General features: G+C 46.8%; 1 protein-coding gene across 1 annotated transcript in view; it reads left to right on the top strand.

Moving 5' to 3' along the window:
* TIE1 (tyrosine kinase with immunoglobulin like and EGF like domains 1) overlaps positions 1 to 16,789 on the top strand; it is a 98,456-nt gene that overhangs the window by 64,779 nt on the left and 16,888 nt on the right. Inside the window, exons 11-14 of the mRNA XM_088447312.1 lie at positions 124 to 261; positions 6,551 to 6,841; positions 8,322 to 8,612; positions 15,338 to 15,531. Of these exons, the coding sequence (XP_088303438.1) occupies positions 124 to 261; positions 6,551 to 6,841; positions 8,322 to 8,612; positions 15,338 to 15,531 (914 nt within the window). The remainder of the gene's footprint in view (positions 1 to 123; positions 262 to 6,550; positions 6,842 to 8,321; positions 8,613 to 15,337; positions 15,532 to 16,789) is intronic.

Raw genomic sequence — 16,789 nt, 5'->3', positions numbered from 1 at the left:
CCTTCGAGAATGCCGCATAGATGGCTAACAACTTATTTTAGGTCATTGCTATATACAAGGCTGCTTTATACTCGGTTATACCTGCGTGCATTATATCTAACAGATAAACACTGTATTTTCCAGTGGATCACAAAGACAACATCACATTACCGAACCTTAAACCCGTCACCACTTATCTGGTACAATTTCAGCTGAGCCGGCAGGGGCCCGGTGGCGAAGGACCTTTGGGGCCAATGGCTGTTCTAGAAACCGACTGCATAGGTAACTATGTGTCTGCGCTTGCAGTACGTGGGCACATTGCTGGAGTGGTGTGATCACAATGAGGTATAGATAATAAGGCATGATTCAGTGTTAGTAGCAAATCAAAGAAATTAGCAAATAAGGAGTAATTTGCACCTTGGTAAAACCATGTAACATGCAAGGTGGGCAGGATTAAAATCAACACAGAGATATATAGTTGGGGAAAGGTGTGTCCTAGCTTAATTCTATTAAACAAAGCTGCAGAATATTTGTTCATTATATGCAAAAGCCACCAGTACTTACCCTGCACTCATAATAAATAAATCCATTTGTACCCCTTGAATTGCAACAAAGTTCGTTCCAGGAGCAAATTGCTCCTTGTGTCATGGCCAGGGTATTTCAGCATGGCGCTAGGCGAGTGTTACCTGTGAGGTCATTGTGGCGCGGGCTGTCTGGTGGCGGAGCTGGTGTCTGGTGGGGGGCTTTGGCTGCGCGCGTTGTTGTGCGGGCCTGTTGTCACTCTGCGCTGGTAAGGCCTGGCGGCGTCTCCGTTCCATTTGGCATGGGCGCCGCCATCTTGCCTTCTGGCCATGTGATGCGGCTGGCCAATCCTGGTGAGTCACATGTTCCCTCCGGCCAGTAACAGCACGGCATGGGGTATTTAGGAAGGGTCAGTGCCTTCCTTCTTTGCCAGTGCAACGTGTATCTCAGCCTAGCTGAGAGAGAGTTCTCTGTGCTTTCCTGTTCCTGTGAATTCGCTGTCTGCCTGTCAGCTCCTAGCTCCCACTGGACTACCCCGCTTCCTCCATCACCCTTGCCCATACCTGAGTGCCTGAGCCTGCTGACATCCTGTGCTTCAGTTCACTACCTGCAAACCTGGCTTGTTTATTTTCAGTTCACTATCTGCAAACCTGGCTTGATTATTTTCAGTTTCACTACCTGCACACCTGGACAGCTCTAATTGTTTCTACTTGGACATTAACCCTTTTGCTCCCACCACAGAACTCTTGTGCACATTTATATATTCCTGGACTTTTATTTACTGCCACATTATATGTCTACTCAAGCACTTATTAAAGAACCTAGTTTTATTTTCAAATCTGCTTCTGTGATCGCTCCTGCTACCACCCCGGGTCCACAAACAACCCAGAACATAACAGTTTGCACTGACCAAATGGAGCTGGCCACGGATCAGGAGTCAGGAGTGGATTTGTTCAGGTGCATTTCTGGTCGTTTAGAAAATCTGGAAAACATGCAGCATCAGATGGCTAAATTTCTGCAAGAGATGTCCAAGCGACAGGATAGTTTGCAAACTTCCTTTTCTACCCCTGAAGTACCAGCATCTACATCCGCATCAGCGTCTGGGAATACAGGAGGCAGATCATCTCCCCGCTTACATCTTCCTTTACCAAGTAAATTTGACGGCAATCCTAAACTCTGCCGAGGATTCCTAAATCAGTGTGACATACATTTTACCCTGCAACCTGACAACTTTCTAACTGCAAGAACTAAAGTGGCTTATATAGTCTCTCTGTTATCCGGCCAGGCCTTGGAATGGGCTTCCCCACTCTGGGAGCGCTCAGATCCGCTGCTGTATAATTACGCAGGCTTTGTGTCATCCTTCAGGAGGATTTTCGATGAACCTGGGCGTACTGTATCAGCATCATCAAACATCATGACACTGAGACAAGGGGTCCGTCCTGTCAGTCAATATGCCGTGCAATTTCAAATTTTAGCATCAGAGCTCTAATGGAATGAGGAAGCCCTTACCTCGGCCTTCTGGCATGGGTTGTCAGACCGACTAAAGGATGATCTAGTCACTCGAGAGCTTCCTACTAATCTGAACGACATGATTTCGTTGTGTATCAAAGTTGACCTACGCTTTAGGGAACGTCAGGGTGAAAAAAACAGAACTGACCGGCAAAGGTCATTTACCCCCTCCATTTCTACCTGACCCATTCCTTCTCCTACTGAAGAGGAGCCTATGCAGGTGCATCATACACACCTCTCCAAAGAAGAACGTCAGAGAAGAATGCAAAAGAACCTCTGTCTGTACTGCGGAGAGTCCGGTCACCTGCTGATCTCCTGCCCCCGTAAACCGGGAAATGCCAAATCCTAACTGACCCTGGAGACATCAAGTTAGGAGTTATGAACCCGTCTCCAAAAATGAAAGATTTCACGATTACCCTAGCCTTTGATCTTAAACCCAAACCTGTCTTTGCTACTGCTCTACTTGACTTGGGAGCAGCCAGAAATTTCATAACGTCTAGTTTCATAGATAAATTTCAGATTCCTTGTTTGTCTCTCAACCATGCCATCTCTCTGACTTCTATAGACGGACGTCCTCTAACTAACGGGATAGTCACCAAAGAGACTCAACCAGTATTGGTCCGAATTGGAGCACTTCATTCTGAGTCCTTAAAATTCCTGGTGATATCAGAGGCCTCTCAAGAAGTGGTTCTTGGTCTACCCTGGTTACGTCAACATAATCCCAGGATTGATTGGAGCTCTATGCAGATTCTGTCATGGGGTATGGACTGTCAGAAATCCTGTCTTCCAAAAATTCAACCTGTGAGAAAGACAGTTCCATTAGTTTCTTCTGCCATTCCCAAGGAATATCAGATGTTCGCCGATGTGTTCTCTGAGCAACAAGCAAATATCTTACCCCCTCATAGGGAATGGGACTGTCCAATTGAATTGATACCTGATAAGATACCACCTCGTGCTCGTACCTATCCGCTGTCCTTGCCTGAGACTCAAGCCATGACCGAGTACATCCGGGACAACCTGGCAAAGGGGTTCATTCACCCCTCTACTTCACCTGCCGGAGCTGGGTTTTTCTTCGTTGGCAAGAAGGACGGCGGTCTAAGACCATGTATCGATTATCGAGGCCTTAATGACATTACTGTAAAGAATCGATACCCTCTTCCCCTGATTACTGAGTTGTTTGATAGGGTCAAGGGCTCTGTCATTTTTTCTAAATTAGATCTGAGAGGGGCTTACAACCTCATTCGTATCCGAGCTGGCGATGAATGGAAGACCGCTTTTAATACCAGAGATGGACATTTCGAGTATTTAGTAATGCCTTTTGGATTGTGTAACGCCCCTGCTGTCTTTCAAAGTTTTGTTAATGAGATTTTCCGGGATCTGTTATATGTTTCGGTTGTTGTCTATCTGGATGACATACTGATTTTTTCACCCTCTGTGGCTAAACATCAAGAACATGTCAAAGAAGTTCTGACCCATTTGAGAGAAAACCACCTTTACTGCAAACTGGAGAAGTGCTTCTTTGGAGTGCCCAGTGTACCTTTTCTCGGCTATGTAATATCTGGCTCCAGTTTAGAAATGGACCCCAAGAAGGTACAAGCAATTCTGGATTGGACCCGACCTCAGACACTGAAGGCCATCCAGAGATTGTTGGGCTTCGCCAATTATTATAGACGCTTCATTAAGGGATTTTCTACACTGCTGGCTCCCATTACAGCCTTGACCCGCAAAGGTGCTAATCCTGCCCAATGGTCACCTGAGGCAGAGTCTGCCGTTCATCTTCTAAAACAGGCCTTTGTCTCAGCACCAGTTCTTCGACAACCAGATCTGGACAGGCCTTTTTTGTTGGAAGTGGACGCATCATCTGAAGCTGTGGGAGCAGTCTTGTCTCAACGTTATGAGGACAACCGAGTCCATCCGTGTGGGTTCTTTTCTAAAAAATTCTCACCTGCCGAAAGGAACTACGCCATAGGTGAGCAAGAACTACTAGCTGTAAAGTTGGCGTTGAAGGAATGGAGATATTTGCTAGAAGGCGCCAAGTTTCCATTTACTGTATTTACGGACCATAGAAATCTCCTATTTCTCAAAAACCTCCAATGTGTGAGTCCTTGTTTGGCCCGCTGGGCAATATTCTTTGCCAGATTTCAGTTCACCCTGACCTTCCGGTCTGGAGCACTTAATCAGAAGGCTGATGCCCTATCGAGATCTCTCCTCTGTGATGATCAATCTGAAAATCAAAGCAATACCCCTGTCTTGGAATCAAGAGTTTTTGCCTCATTACAAGTTCAGCCTCCTACGGGAAAATCATTTGTGGCCCCGGAATTAAGGAAGCAGCTTCTCACTTGGGCACATTCCTCTCGCTTCGCAGGGCACTCAGGCACTCGGAAGACCTTGGAGTTCCTGAAAAGACACTATTGGTGGCCTTCTATGAAGGCAGATATAATGGAGTTCATCTCTTCCTGCTCCTCCTGTGCCCAGCATAAATCATCGCGACAAGCTCCAGCTGGGGAATTGCTTCCATTACCTACTCCATCACGTCCATGGACGCATCTCTCCATGGATTTCGTCACAGACCTGCCAGTCTCTCAAGGTTTCAACACTATCTGGGTTGTAATAGACCGATTTTCTAAGATGGTCCACTATATACCGTTGAAGAAGTTACCTTCTGCCCTTGACCTGGCACAGTTGTTTGTCCAACACATATTTCGTCTACATGGCCTTCCTGCTGAAATTGTCTCTGACCGTGGTGTGCAGTTTACTGCAAAATTCTGGAGGGCTTTGTGTTCTGTTCTTCAAGTGAAGATAAACTTTTCCACGGCCTACCATCCGCAAAGCAACGGCTCCACCGAGAGAGTTAATCAAGATCTAGAGACTTTCTTAAGAATTTTTATGTCATCTTCCCAGGACAATTGGGCTGCCTTGCTGCCGTGGGCTGAGTTTGCACATAACGCTTCCTACCACTCGTCAACTAACCAAACGCCATTTCAGGTTGTATATGGCCTTCATCCTCGTGTTCCCGAATTTCGAAGCCTGCCTGTTTTCGATGTTCCGGCCGTGGAGGACACGGTGCGGAATTTTGCTGCCATCTGGACTCAAGTACGGTCTGATTTGTTGAAGGCATCCTCTCGCTATAAGACCCAGGCCGATAAGAAGCGTAGAATAGTTCCACGCATGCAAGTTGGAAGCCAGGTCTGGTTATCCACCCGGAATCTTCGTCTGGGGTTCCTTCTATGAAATTTGCACCACGCTTCATTGGTCCCTTCTCCATAACAGAAGTCATTAATCCAGTGGCCTATCGTCTACAGTTACCCCCATACCTAAAAATCCCTAATTCCTTCCATATTTCCTTATTGAAGCCCCTGGTCCTGAATAAATTCCATAGTGCTCTACCTGCTTCTCCTCGAGTCCAGACGGAGAGAGGAGTTGAGTTTGAGGTCGCCCAGATCTTGGACTCTCGTCTACGCAGAGGTCATCTACAGTATTTACTGGACTGGAAAGGTTACGGTCCAGAGGAACGTTGCTGGACCGATGCTCGTGATGTCCACGCTCCCACGCTCATCAGGAGATTCCATTCTGCCCATCTGGAGAAGCCTGGTGAGTGTCCTGAGGCCAGGGTATTTCAGCATGGCGCTAGGTGAGTGTTACCTGTGAGGTCATTGTGGCGCGGGCTGTCTGGTGGTGGAGCTGGTGTCTGGCGGGGGGCTTTGGCTGCGCGCGTTGTTGTGCGGGCCTGTTGTCACTCTGCACTGGTAAGGCCTGGCGGCGTCTCCGTTCCATTTGGCATGGGCGCCGCCATCTTGCCTTCTGGCCATGTGATGCGGCTGGCCAATCCTGGTGAGTCACATGTTCCCTCCGGCCAGTAACAGCACGGCATGGGGTATTTAGGAAGGGTCAGTGCCTTCCTTCTTTGCCAGTGCAACGTGTATCTCAGCCTAGCTGAGAGGGAGTTCTCTGTGCTTTCCTGTTCCTGTGAATTCGCTGTCTGCCTATCAGCTCCTAGCTCCCACTGGACTACCCCGCTTCCTCCATCACCTTTGCCCATACCTGAGTGCCTGAGCCTGCTGACATCCTGCGCTTCAGTTCACTATCTGCAAACCTGGCTTGATTATTTTCAGTTTCACTACCTGCACACCTGGACAGCTCTAATTGTTTCTACTTGGACATTAACCCTTTTGCTCCCACCACAGAACTCTTGTGCACATTTATATATTCCTGGACTTTTATTTACTGCCACATTATATGTCTACTCAAGCACTTATTAAAGAACCTAGTTTTATTTTCAAATCTGCTTCTGTGATCGCTCCTGCTACCACCCCGGGTCCACAAACAACCCAGAACATAACACCTTGCATGCTCCTTTTTTGATCTGCTCCTATATCTGGACCAGGCCCACGGTTTAGAATTTGTTTAAAATGATTAATTATGATTTAGTGGTAAGAATAGGACCTACATTTAGTGGGGTCCAATTACTGAGACCTGCACCCTTTTGTTATGGTGTTAGGCCTTACAGGACATTTTAATATATATATATATTTATATGCAGAACCCACATTGAAGCCAGAGATCAAGGGCTACTCGATAGAAGATAGAAACACGTTGTACATAAACTGGCAGCTGCCCACCTACAAGGTCGTCGGGAGTGGGTACCTGCTGAGGGTTTACCACCCATCATACCGTCTTTTCCGACAAGAGAACATAACCTCCATAGATGTTCTGTCTGCACGGATCTACGGCCTCAGCTCCAACACAGAGTATATCTTTAAAGTCCTTATTTACCATTGCACAAGCCTGGGTCCACCCTCCAATCCCTATTTTATCATACTCAACAGCAAAGGTGAGTGCGGCTGCAGAACAGTCCTATGTAACTATAGACCTAGAACCCCAGGAGGGAATGTTCTGTGTTCATACTACTTGGGAACACTCTATAGAAGAGGAGGAAGGGGATATTTGCCTTAACTTGCATTTAGAATTGTCCCTCTTTGTACTCCGTATTCTTCCGCCATTTCAGCCTCTTCTTATGTTAATTAGTTTAAAACGCGCGTGTAATTTATTTTACTCCACAATAATATGTCACTTTTATGAAATATATGGGGGCGTCGAAAGTTTTTATGTTTTTCAGACTGGACAAGGTCTTCACATGAAAAGTAGGAAATTATCATGAAGGGTCTAGAGAATGACTATAAAAAACATCTACTTTCTTACAAAAGGCACAAATAAAGGACACAAATTATTATTTTTTTACATTTTGAATAAAAGCTTTGATGGAATATTGTGTAAAAGAAAAAAAATTGTAATTGTCAAAAACAGTATTAACCGTAGGGACCAGCTCAGTGGGTGCTGGAGCACCCCTAATAGTTGTGCTGCTGCCACTATCTGTGTCTGATGCAATCATTTTCAAAGCTGGCTCCAATGTATATATTATCCCCTATTGCCTTAGGTAGTGGATAGATCCCCTTCAGTAATTGTACCCTGACAACATCAGTTACTGTACAACGTCATTCCTTACTATCCACATGGACATAGAGGGGGAATACTGAAGGGGATCCATACACTACCCTTGTAGAACGCTCCTCTTTGTATTCAAGTATTGCATTTTATATCTACCATAACATGTAGTGAACTAAATCATTTATATAGACTCTGTCATATGATTTGGCCTAATATTAGGAAGCATACCATGGTGAAGGTACCATAAGCATGCATTAGTATGGGGCAAATTGTTTTCAGAAAACTAATTGGAAAAAAAAAAAACTATACGCCCTCTTTGTCAGATCTATAGTAGAATTACAGTTCCATCAATAAATGTAAAACCCAGAGGTAACCATTAGCCGTGCAGAGCATTTACCCGCGGGCTAATGTCCAATCTTTACCGGCCCAGTGTACAAACAGCCCCCGGGACTTAAGGAATTTCTGTCTCTGGAATCACAAGAGAGGCAGCCATTCTGTGGGCTGAAGTATATTCCGGAGAATGCAGCCTAGCCTAACATTTTAAATGTGTGACCTCATTGAGGCATGAGGCACAGTAATATCTCTTCATGTCATCAATAACTTCCATTGTGTTCTTTAGTACCTTGTGAGTGGAATATCAGGGCTGCTAACCCTAAACAGTGGTAACATGTATTGTCCCGTGTATAGTCGGATTATAACGTAACCAAACTAGGCTCCTATCTAGGCCCAATAGAGGATGGAGAGGGCTGGATCACTCTAACTTATGGTTTGGCAAGTGGAAAAAGGTTTGGTGGGAACGATTCTCAAACCAGTATGTTACCTAGGGCCCCATGGGGGTACAAATTCTAAATCTACTGTGTTCACAGGCCCGTCCCCTCCGAAGGATGTCCGAGCAGAACTTCGCTCCAGGGACAGTGTAAAGCTGGTCTGGTCTCCTCCCGATGATCAGAACGGGGGGATAATTAAGTACACGGTTGAGAGCCGGAGGATGGGAGTTCCTGGGGAACAGCAATGGGCGGATACAGAGAGCCACAACCAGACCTGGCACATTATCAGTGGTCTGAACTCCAGCTCGGTCTATCAGTTCCGTGTACGTGCCAACTCCAGAGTACCGGGAGAATGGAGCCATACGGTGACTGCGGAAACACACAGCGAGGGTAAATGTCTTTGCAGGCTTTGTGTTCTTAGCTTCACATAGCGCTAGCCCATTCCACTACGGGCACGACAGGGTTAAATCATAGAGGCGAGAAGGTCCTTTCCCAGCCATCCCCTAGCACCATTTCTATAACATGCCCATGTGTTACTGCAGCCTGATACCTAGGATCTGTGCCACAGTAAGAGGTACCTCAATATAGGATATGCCTTACTGTATCCTGTGCCTCATTACTGTTAGGGGTGAGCGGGTTCGGATTTCTGAAATCCGAACCCCCCCGAGCCCCCCCGATCCGAGTCCGATCCGAGTCAGGCTCGACTTTTCCCGCCTGACTCGGATCTGACATCGAGGCAAAACGTCATCATCCCGCCTTCCGAGTCTCGCGGGTTTTGGATCCTATATAAGGTACCCGCGTCGGCGCCATTTTCTCACTCGGCTGTGGACAGTGAAGAGGGAGGGTGGGAGTTAGTGCTGTGTAGTGTAGTGTAGTGTAGTGCTGCTGTTGTCCACTACTTCAAAGTCCATAGGGGCTGGCTGTGTTGTGCTGTGCTGCTGTTGTTAATAGGGGCTGTGTCCACTACTTCAAAGTCCATAGGGGCTGGCTGGACTGTGTTGTGCAGTCAGTTCCAAAGTCCTGTGCAGTGTCCCAGTCCTAAAGGGGTGCTGTAGTGTTGTCCAGGGGGTGCTCTGTCCATCAGGGGTGCTCCCCCCAAGTGCTAAAAAAATAATATATTTTCTGTGTTTGTGAATTGTGTGCGCAGTAGCCGCACGTGCATCAACAAAGTAGTTCCAAGCGTGCGCCTGTGTCATAAGTAAAGGGCCGGCTGGCTTGACCGTTAAGGGTGCTGTAACCCCCGAAAGTACACTCCAGTCCAAACCTAAAAAAAAATTATTTTCTGTGTTTGTGAATTGTGTGCGCAGTAGCCGCACGTGCATCAACAAAGTAGTGCCAAGCGTGCGCCTGTGTCATAAGTAAAGGGCCGGCTGGCTTGACCGTTAAAGGGTGCTGTAACCCCCGAAAGTACACTCCAGTCCAAACCAAAAAAAAATTATTTTCTGTGTTTGTTAATTGTGTGCGCAGTAGCCGCACGTGCATCAACAAAGTAGTGCCAAGCGTGCGCCTGTGTCATAAGTAAAGGGCCGGCTGGCTTGACCGTTAAGGGTGCTGTAACCCCCGAAAGTACACTCCAGTCCAAACCTAAAAAAAAATTATTTTCTGTGTTTGTGAATTGTGTGCGCAGTAGCCGCACGTGCATCAACAAAGTAGTGCCAAGAGTGCCCCTGTGTCATAAGTAAAGGGCCGGCTGGCTTGACCGTTAAAGGGTGCTGTAACCCCCGAAAGTACACTCCAGTCCAAACCAAAAAAAAATTATTTTCTGTGTTTGTGAATTGTGTGCGCAGTAGCCGCACGTGCATCAACAAAGTAGTGCCAAGCGTGCGCCTGTGTCATAAGTAAAGGGCCGGCTGGCTTGACCGTTAAAGGGTGCTGTAACCCCTGAAAGTACACTCCAGTCCAAACCAAAAAAAAATTATTTTCTGTGTTTGTGAATTGTGTGCGCAGTAGCCGCACGTGCATCAACAAAGTAGTGTCAAGCGTTCGCCTGTGTCATAAGTAAAGGGCCGGCTGGCTTGACCGTTAAGGGTGCTGTAACCCCCGAAAGTACACTCCAGTCCAAACCAAAAAAAAAATTATTTTCTGTGTTTGTGAATTGTGTGCGCAGTAGCCGCACGTGCATCAACAAAGTAGTGCCAAGCGTGCGCCTGTGTCATAAGTAAAGGGCCGGCTGGCTTGACCGTTAAGGGTGCTGTAACCCCCGAAAGTACACTCCAGTCCAAACCAAAAAAAAAAAAAATTTCTGTGTTTGTGAATTGTGTGCGCAGTAGCCGCACGTGCATCAACAAAGTAGTGCCAAGCGTGCGCCTGTGTCATAAGTAAAGGGCCGGCTGGCTTGACCGTTAAGGGTGCTGTAACCCCCGAAAGTACACTCCAGTCCAAACCTAAAAAAAAATTATTTTCTGTGTTTGTGAATTGTGTGCGCAGTAGCCGCACGTGCATCAACAAAGTAGTGCCAAGCGTGCGCCTGTGTCATAAGTAAAGGGCCGGCTGGCTTGACCGTTAAAGGGTGCTGTAACCCCCGAAAGTACACTCCAGTCCAAACCAAAAAAAAATTATTTTCTGTGTTTGTGAATTGTGTGCGCAGTAGCCGCACGTGCATCAACAAAGTAGTGCCAAGCGTGCGCCTGTGTCATAAGTAAAGGGCCGGCTGGCTTGACCGTTAAAGGGTGCTGTAACCCCCAAAGTACACTCCAGTCCAAACCAAAAAAAAATTATTTTCTGTGTTTGTGAATTGTGTGCGCAGTAGCCGCACGTGCATCAACAAAGTAGTGCCAAGAGTGCGCCTGTGTCATAAGTAAAGGGCCGGCTGGCTTGACCGTTAAAGGGTGCTGTAACCCACAAAGTACACTCCAGTCCGAACCAAAAAAAAATTTATTTTCTGTGTTTAGCCGCACGTATATATCAAATCGATATAACATAAATGGAGGACCAAACTTTCTCCGATAAAAATAAAATAGAGAAAGATCAAGAACCACTTCCTCCTAGTGCTGAAGCTGCTGCCACTAGTCATGACATAGACGATAACATGCCATCAACGTCGTCTGCCAAGGCCGATGCCCAATGTCATAGTAGAGGGCACATACAATCCCAAATGGCAAAGTTCAGGAAAATGACCTTGAAAAAGACATTTAAATCAGCTGAAGAGAAACGTAAACTTGCCAATATGCCATTTACGACACGGAGTGGCAAGGAACGGCTAAGGTCGATCCCTAGTATGTTCATGACTAGTGGTTCAGCTTCACATGACGATGGAAGCACTCCTCCCACTAAAAAAATCAAAAGAGTTAAGCTGGCAAAAGCACAGCGAAGAACTGTGCTTTCTAAGAAGATATCACAAATCCCCAAAGAGAGTCCAAGTGTGGTGGTGGTTGCGATGCCTGACCTTCCCAGCACTGGACGGGAAGAGGTGGCTCTTTCCACCATTTGCACGCCCCCTGCAAGTGCTGAAAGGAGCACCCACAGTCCACTTGCTGATATGCAAATTGAAGATGTCACTGTTGAAGTACAACAGGATGAGGATACTGGTGTAGCTGGCGCTGAGGAGGAAGTTGGCGAGGAGGATTCTGATGGTGATGTGGTTTGTTTAAATCAGGCTCCGGGGGAGACAGTTGTTGTCCGTGGGATGAAAAAGCCCATCACGGTCATGCCTGGGCAGAAGACCAAACATTCCACCTCTTTGGTCTGGCAATATTTCTATCCAAATCCGGACAACAACTGTCTTGCCATATGTACCATATGTAAAGGTGAAATAAGTAGGGGTAGGGACGTCAACCACCTAGGAACATCCTCCCTTATACGGCACCTGCAGCGCGTTCATAAAAAGTTACTGTCAAGTTCAGAAACTTTGGCTCAGACCGTAAGCAGTCCAGGGACACCTAAATCCCGTTGTCCTGTTGTATCCAAGCGCCTGCAAACCACACCGTCAACTCCCTCCTCGTCAATTTCCTCCTTAGTCAGGATCGGAAGTAGTCCTGCAGGCCATATCACTGGCATGACTGACTCTCCTATCCGGGATTCCTCCGGAGGATCCTGCATTGCTACGCCTACTGCTGCCGCTGCTGCTGTTGCTGCTGCTGCTGGGAGTCGTTCATCATCCCAGAGAGGAAGTAGGAACACCACTACTTTTACTAAACAATTGACCCTCCAACAGTCCTTAGCGAGGAGGATGAAGTACGACAGCAGTCATCCTGAAGCAAAACGTATAACTGAGGCCTTGACTGCTATGTTGGTGTTAGACGTGCGTCCGGTATCCGCCATTAGTGCAGTGGGATTTAGACAATTGATGGAGGTAGTGTGTCCCCGGTTCCAAATCCCGTCTAGATTCCACTTCACTAGGCAGGCGATACCGAGACTGTACAGAAACGTCAGAAAAAGTGTCCTCAGTGTCCTGAAAAATGCCGTTGTACACAATGTCCACTTAACCACGGACATGTGGACAAGTGGAACAGGGCAGACTAAGGACTATATGACTGTGACAGCCCACTGGGTAGATGTATCACCTTACGCAGCAACAGCAGCAGCGTCACCAGTAGCAGCATCTCAGAAACGCCAGCTCGTTACAAGGCAGGCTACGCTGTGTATCACCGGTTTCAGTAAGAGGCACACCGCCGACAACCTCTTAGAGAAACTGAGGGAAATCATCGCCCAGTGGCTTACCCCACTTAGACTCTCCTGGGGATTTGTGATATCTGACAACGCCACCAATATTGTGCGGGCATTACATCTGGGCAAATTCCAGCACGTCCCATGTTTTGCTCACACAATAAACTTGGTGGTGCAGAATTTTCTGAAAAGCGACAGGGGCGTGCAGGAGACGCTTTGGGTGGCCCGAAAAATTTCTGGCCACTTTCGCCATTCAGCGACTGCGTGCCGAAGACTGGAGCGCCAGCAAACACTCTTGAACCTGCCCCGCCATCACCTGAAGCAAGAGGTTGTGACGCGGTGGAACTCAACCCTCTATATGCTTCAGAGGATGGAGGAGCAGCAAAAGGCCATACAAGCCTATACATCCACCTATGACATAGGCAAAGGAGGGGGTATGCACCTGACTCAAGCGCAGTGGAGAATGATTTCCGTGTTGTGCAAGGTTCTTCAGCCCTTCGAACTTGCCACACGTGAAGTCAGTTCAGACACTGCCAGCTTGAGTCAGGTCATTCCCCTCATCAGGCTTTTGCAGAAGCAGCTGGAGAAAGTGAAGGAGGAGCTAAGACGGAGCGATTCCGCTCGGCATGTGGGACTTGTGGATGAAGCCCTTCATTCGCTTTGCCAGGATTCCAGGGTGGTCAATCTGTTGAAATCAGACCACTACATTTTGGCCACCGTGCTCGATCCTAGGTTTAAAGCCTATGTGGTGTCTCTCTTTCCGGCCGACACAAGCCTGCAGAGGTGCAAAGACCTGCTGGTGAACACACTGTCAGCTGAAGCGGAACGTGACACGTCAACGGCTCCTTCTTCATTTTCTCCCGCAACTGGGGCTGCCAGGAAAAAACTTAGGTATCCTAAGCAACCCGCTGGCGGTGATGCAGGGCAGGCAGGACCAAGTTTGGACATCTGGTCCGGACTGAAGGACCTGGCAACAATTTCTGACATGTCTACTGTCACTGCATATGATACTGTCACCATTGACAGAATGGTGGAGGATTACATCGGTGACAGCATCCAAGTAGGCATGTCAGACAGTCCATACCTGTACTGGCAGGAAAAAGAGGCAATTTGGAGGCCCCTGTACAAACTGGCTCTATTTTACCTGAGTTGCCCCCCCTCCAGTGTGTACTCCGAAAGAGTGTTTAGTGCAGCCGGGAACCTTGTCAGCGAAAGGCGTAGGAGGTTGCTTCCACAGAATGTGGAGAAGATGATGTTCATCAAAATGAATTATCAGCTCTTCCAGGGAGACCAGCCTCCAGAAGGTACAGAGGGACCTGTGGTGGTGGATTCAAGTGGGGACGAGTTAATACTTTGTGAGGATGAGGATGTACACACTGAAGAGGGTGAGGAATCGGTGGATGAGGAGGATGAGGATGACATCTTGCCTCCGTAGAGCCAGTTTGTGCAGGGACACATTAATTGCCAGCTTGTTTTGTGGGGGCCCAAACGAACCAATCATTTCAGCCACAGTTGTGTGGCAGACCCTGGCGCTGAAATGATTGATTTGTTAAAGTGTGCATGTCCTGTTTATACAACATAAGGGTGGGAGGGAGGGCCCAAGGACAATTCCATCTTGCACCTCTTTTTTTCTTTGCATTATGTACAGTTTGGGGCCTAGTTTTTCTAACTGCCATCCTGCCTGCCACTGCAGTGTCACTCCTAGATGGGTCACGTGTTTGTGCCGCCCACTCGTGTCGCTTAGCATAGTCATCCAGCTACCTCGGTGCAACCTTTTGGACATAAAAACACTATTGTGAGGTGTGAGGTGTTCAGAATAGACTGGAAATGAGTGGAAATTAAGGTTATTGAGGTTAATAATAGCATAGGAGCAGAAAAACCTACAAATTCTGTGATTTTAGCTGTTTTTATGCTTTTTTTCAAAAAAATACAGATCCAAAACACAAAACCCAGAACCCAAAACACGGAAGGGTGGTTTTGGCAAAACCAATCCAGATCCAAAACACGAAGAAAGATCCAGATCCAAAACCAAAACACAAAACACGAAAAGTGGCCGGTGCACACCCCTAATTACTGTGTATGCCTCAATGTACTGTATGACTCATTAATGGGGGAGATGTATCAAACCTTTTAAAAAGGACAAATGGAGGTGTTGCCCATAGCAACCAGATTCTAGCTATAATTCATGTAGTTCATTGTACCAAATCATAACAAGAATCGGTTTGGTTGCTATGGGAAAGACATTAATCTGTCCTTTTAGAAGGTTTGATTAATCTCCCCTTGTATAGTAAACTGCCATTGTATGGGGGAGATGTATCAAACCTTTGGAGAGAGTTAAAGTACTAACCAATCAGCTTCTAACTGTAATTTTTTTTTTAAACACAACCTGTCAAATGACATTTAGAAGCTGATTGGCTGGTACTTTCTCTCTCCAAAGTTTGATACATCTCCCCCTAAATGAGGTGCCTCATTATATAGAACATCGGATTAATTGCTGTTTGCGCCCATAGAGTCTCATCTCACCGTCATCAGCATGGAGAGCCAAAACCCACAGGCATCCGATTCCGGTCAGCAGCTCATCCTGGCGATTATTGGTTCCGTATCAGTCACCTGCATCACCATCATTATCGCCCTGCTCGCTCTCTTCTGCATTAAGAAGAATTTATTCCATCGCCGGAGAATGTTCACGTACCAGTCTGGTTCTGTGAGTCATGATATCACATTCTGCGAGATGGTGGTCACTTTCAGACTGCCATCGGCCAATCAAAGTTTTATAAATTATTAAATAACTTATCACAATACATCAATACATTCACTAGGGGCGGTGTTCCTTTGGCATCTCACATGTTCTGCTTTGCACCTTTTGTTAGGAGATAAATAATGTAATAAATAACCTAAAAACATTAAATTTTCACACTACGGGTCTGATTCAGAGCCGCTCGTAAGCGGCCACTCGTTCGCTCCGAGCGATGTTCGCCCAACTGCGCATGCGTATGGATTGTAATGCGCATGCGCGAACCAGTCATTGCGGTCGGAAATTGTGTGCTCGCAAAATAGCGAATGCCTGCTAATTTGAGTGACAGAATGAGGCGTTTGTGGGTGGTAACAGGGGAAGGTGCTTGAAAACGGGGAGTGGAGATCCGAACGCAGACGTGCCAAACGGTCAAAACGGGCGTTTTAAGGGTGTGCATAATTAACAAAGCAGCATCATCGACCACGTCACTTGGTTGTCTTTTCGCCTGAACTGCTCGCAATACTGCGGTAGGAAAATGCTACCACAAGCACTGCGAGCAGTTCATACGCCTTTCGATGTACTCGATTAATCTAATAAATAGCGGAGATGACATAGGATGCGAGTGGCCAGGGGGCGTTTTTAAAAAAATAGCGAGCGCATGTTTCGTTCGCTCGTTCAGACATAGAGGCGTCAACAGACCGCAAAGAGCGAGCGCTCTATTTAAATAGCCAGCCCCTTTTTCTGAACGAGCGAGCGCAAATAGCGTCCGGCTCTGAATCAGGCCCTATATACAAAGACTTTAATTAACATTTTTACAGTCAGATATTTGTGCTATGATTGTACAGGAACCAATTTCTCCTGTGCACATCAGACATGTAATTTTTTAGGCCAAAGGTTCCAAAACCTAACAGTCCAGGTTTTAAGGATATCCATGCTTGACCACAGGCGGCTTAATTAGTACCTCAGTCAATTTGATTTAACCACCTGAGCTCAACCATGGATGTCTTTAATACCTGAACTGTTGGGGAGCCTTGAGGACAGCGTTTGAGAACCTTTGTTTTAGGCTACAGATTTAGAAGTACTTTGAATGCAGGGAGCCACCCAGATACAAAAATGGCTGACGGCAGGGGATAATATCGTAGATTAGGCCTTGTAACCATAGTTTACATAATCCGTATATTTGCTAATAATGCAAAATGCATTTGTCATTTAAAAGGACTTTTTAGGT

Source organism: Taudactylus pleione, unplaced genomic scaffold (genome assembly GCF_031769625.1).
Source record: "Taudactylus pleione unplaced genomic scaffold, aTauple2 ptg000428l, whole genome shotgun sequence".
NCBI lineage: Eukaryota > Metazoa > Chordata > Amphibia > Anura > Myobatrachidae > Taudactylus > Taudactylus pleione.
Note: the sequence above shows the minus strand (reverse complement) of the source record. Positions and strands in the feature narration are given on the sequence as shown.